Source organism: Penaeus japonicus, unplaced genomic scaffold (assembly GCF_977035675.1).
Source record: "Penaeus japonicus unplaced genomic scaffold, GWHDUDI00000001_assembly GWHDUDI00000009, whole genome shotgun sequence".
Classification (NCBI taxonomy): Eukaryota; Metazoa; Arthropoda; class Malacostraca; order Decapoda; family Penaeidae; genus Penaeus; species Penaeus japonicus.
The window spans coordinates 8,569,443-8,570,396 of NW_028234411.1; the positions used below are offsets into that span (position 1 = coordinate 8,569,443).

The window sequence follows — 954 nt, forward strand, 5'->3', positions numbered from 1 at the left end:
ATATTTATATATATATATATTATATATATATACATGTTCATACCATGTTGGATATATACTATATATATATATTTATTTATATATATATATTATATATAGATATACATATATATTTACATATTTTCATGAAATGCGCAGATTTTGGTATGCATCCATCATCATGGAAAAACCACCAAGCTATGCTAATTAATGATATACATTATGATAACATGGAGCCACGACAAGATCTCAACATTGAGCCAATGACTCATAATATCATCCTGCATAACCAGTCTCTCTCTGCACCATGCCATGTTATCCAAGGGTTAATGACACGTTGGAATATCATCCTGCATAACCAGTCTCTCTCTGCACCACGCCATGTTATCCAAGGGTTAATGACACGTTGGAGGTTTGCAGTTGATACACTGCATCATACGAAACGTGTATTCTGACTACCAAAACGAATTCATCTCCCTGTATACCCCAGCTGCGCTTGCTTTACGTGCCATCCTGCTAGAGTGGTGCCAATTAGATTCGTTGACAGACAATGGCGCTATTAGGCAGACCCATCCCTTGCCCGCCGTCCCGCTGCGAGGAGAAAATAACACGCGGCAACCTAAGTGGCGCTTGGCAAGGAGGCAGAGGCGAGCGAGTCTCCCGTCAGTGTCACATGGGAAACTGTTAGGTGCGGACGGCAGACGTGGCTCCCATGCTTGCTTCAGTGTATGTCAGTGTACTATCGAGATGAAGTCCGCTAAGCTTTCCTGGATCATTCCCTGGTGTGTCCTCTTCTTCGGCTGGCGGGTGAGTAGGAAAATTCTCGGGCGTGGGTCGCGGAGGGCAATATTGATCGAGATGGGGTGGCCCAGTCCTCCTCCAGCCGGGACCACTGGAGGCCCACTTATTCAAGGTCACCCCTTACGCTGAACTTGACGTACGCGCTGCTTACGCCCATTTCATTCACCATCACAT

At 45.1% G+C, this 954-nt stretch overlaps 1 protein-coding gene across 1 annotated transcript in view; it reads left to right on the forward strand.

The window, feature by feature from the left end:
* Positions 1-209: 209 nt before the first annotated feature.
* The window catches only part of LOC122248298 (inter-alpha-trypsin inhibitor heavy chain H4-like), a 342,046-nt gene continuing 341,301 nt past the window's right edge, over positions 210-954 (forward strand). Inside the window, exons 1-2 of the mRNA XM_086540192.1 lie at positions 210-315; positions 470-786. Of these exons, the coding sequence (XP_086396318.1) occupies positions 210-315; positions 470-786 (423 nt within the window). The remainder of the gene's footprint in view (positions 316-469; positions 787-954) is intronic.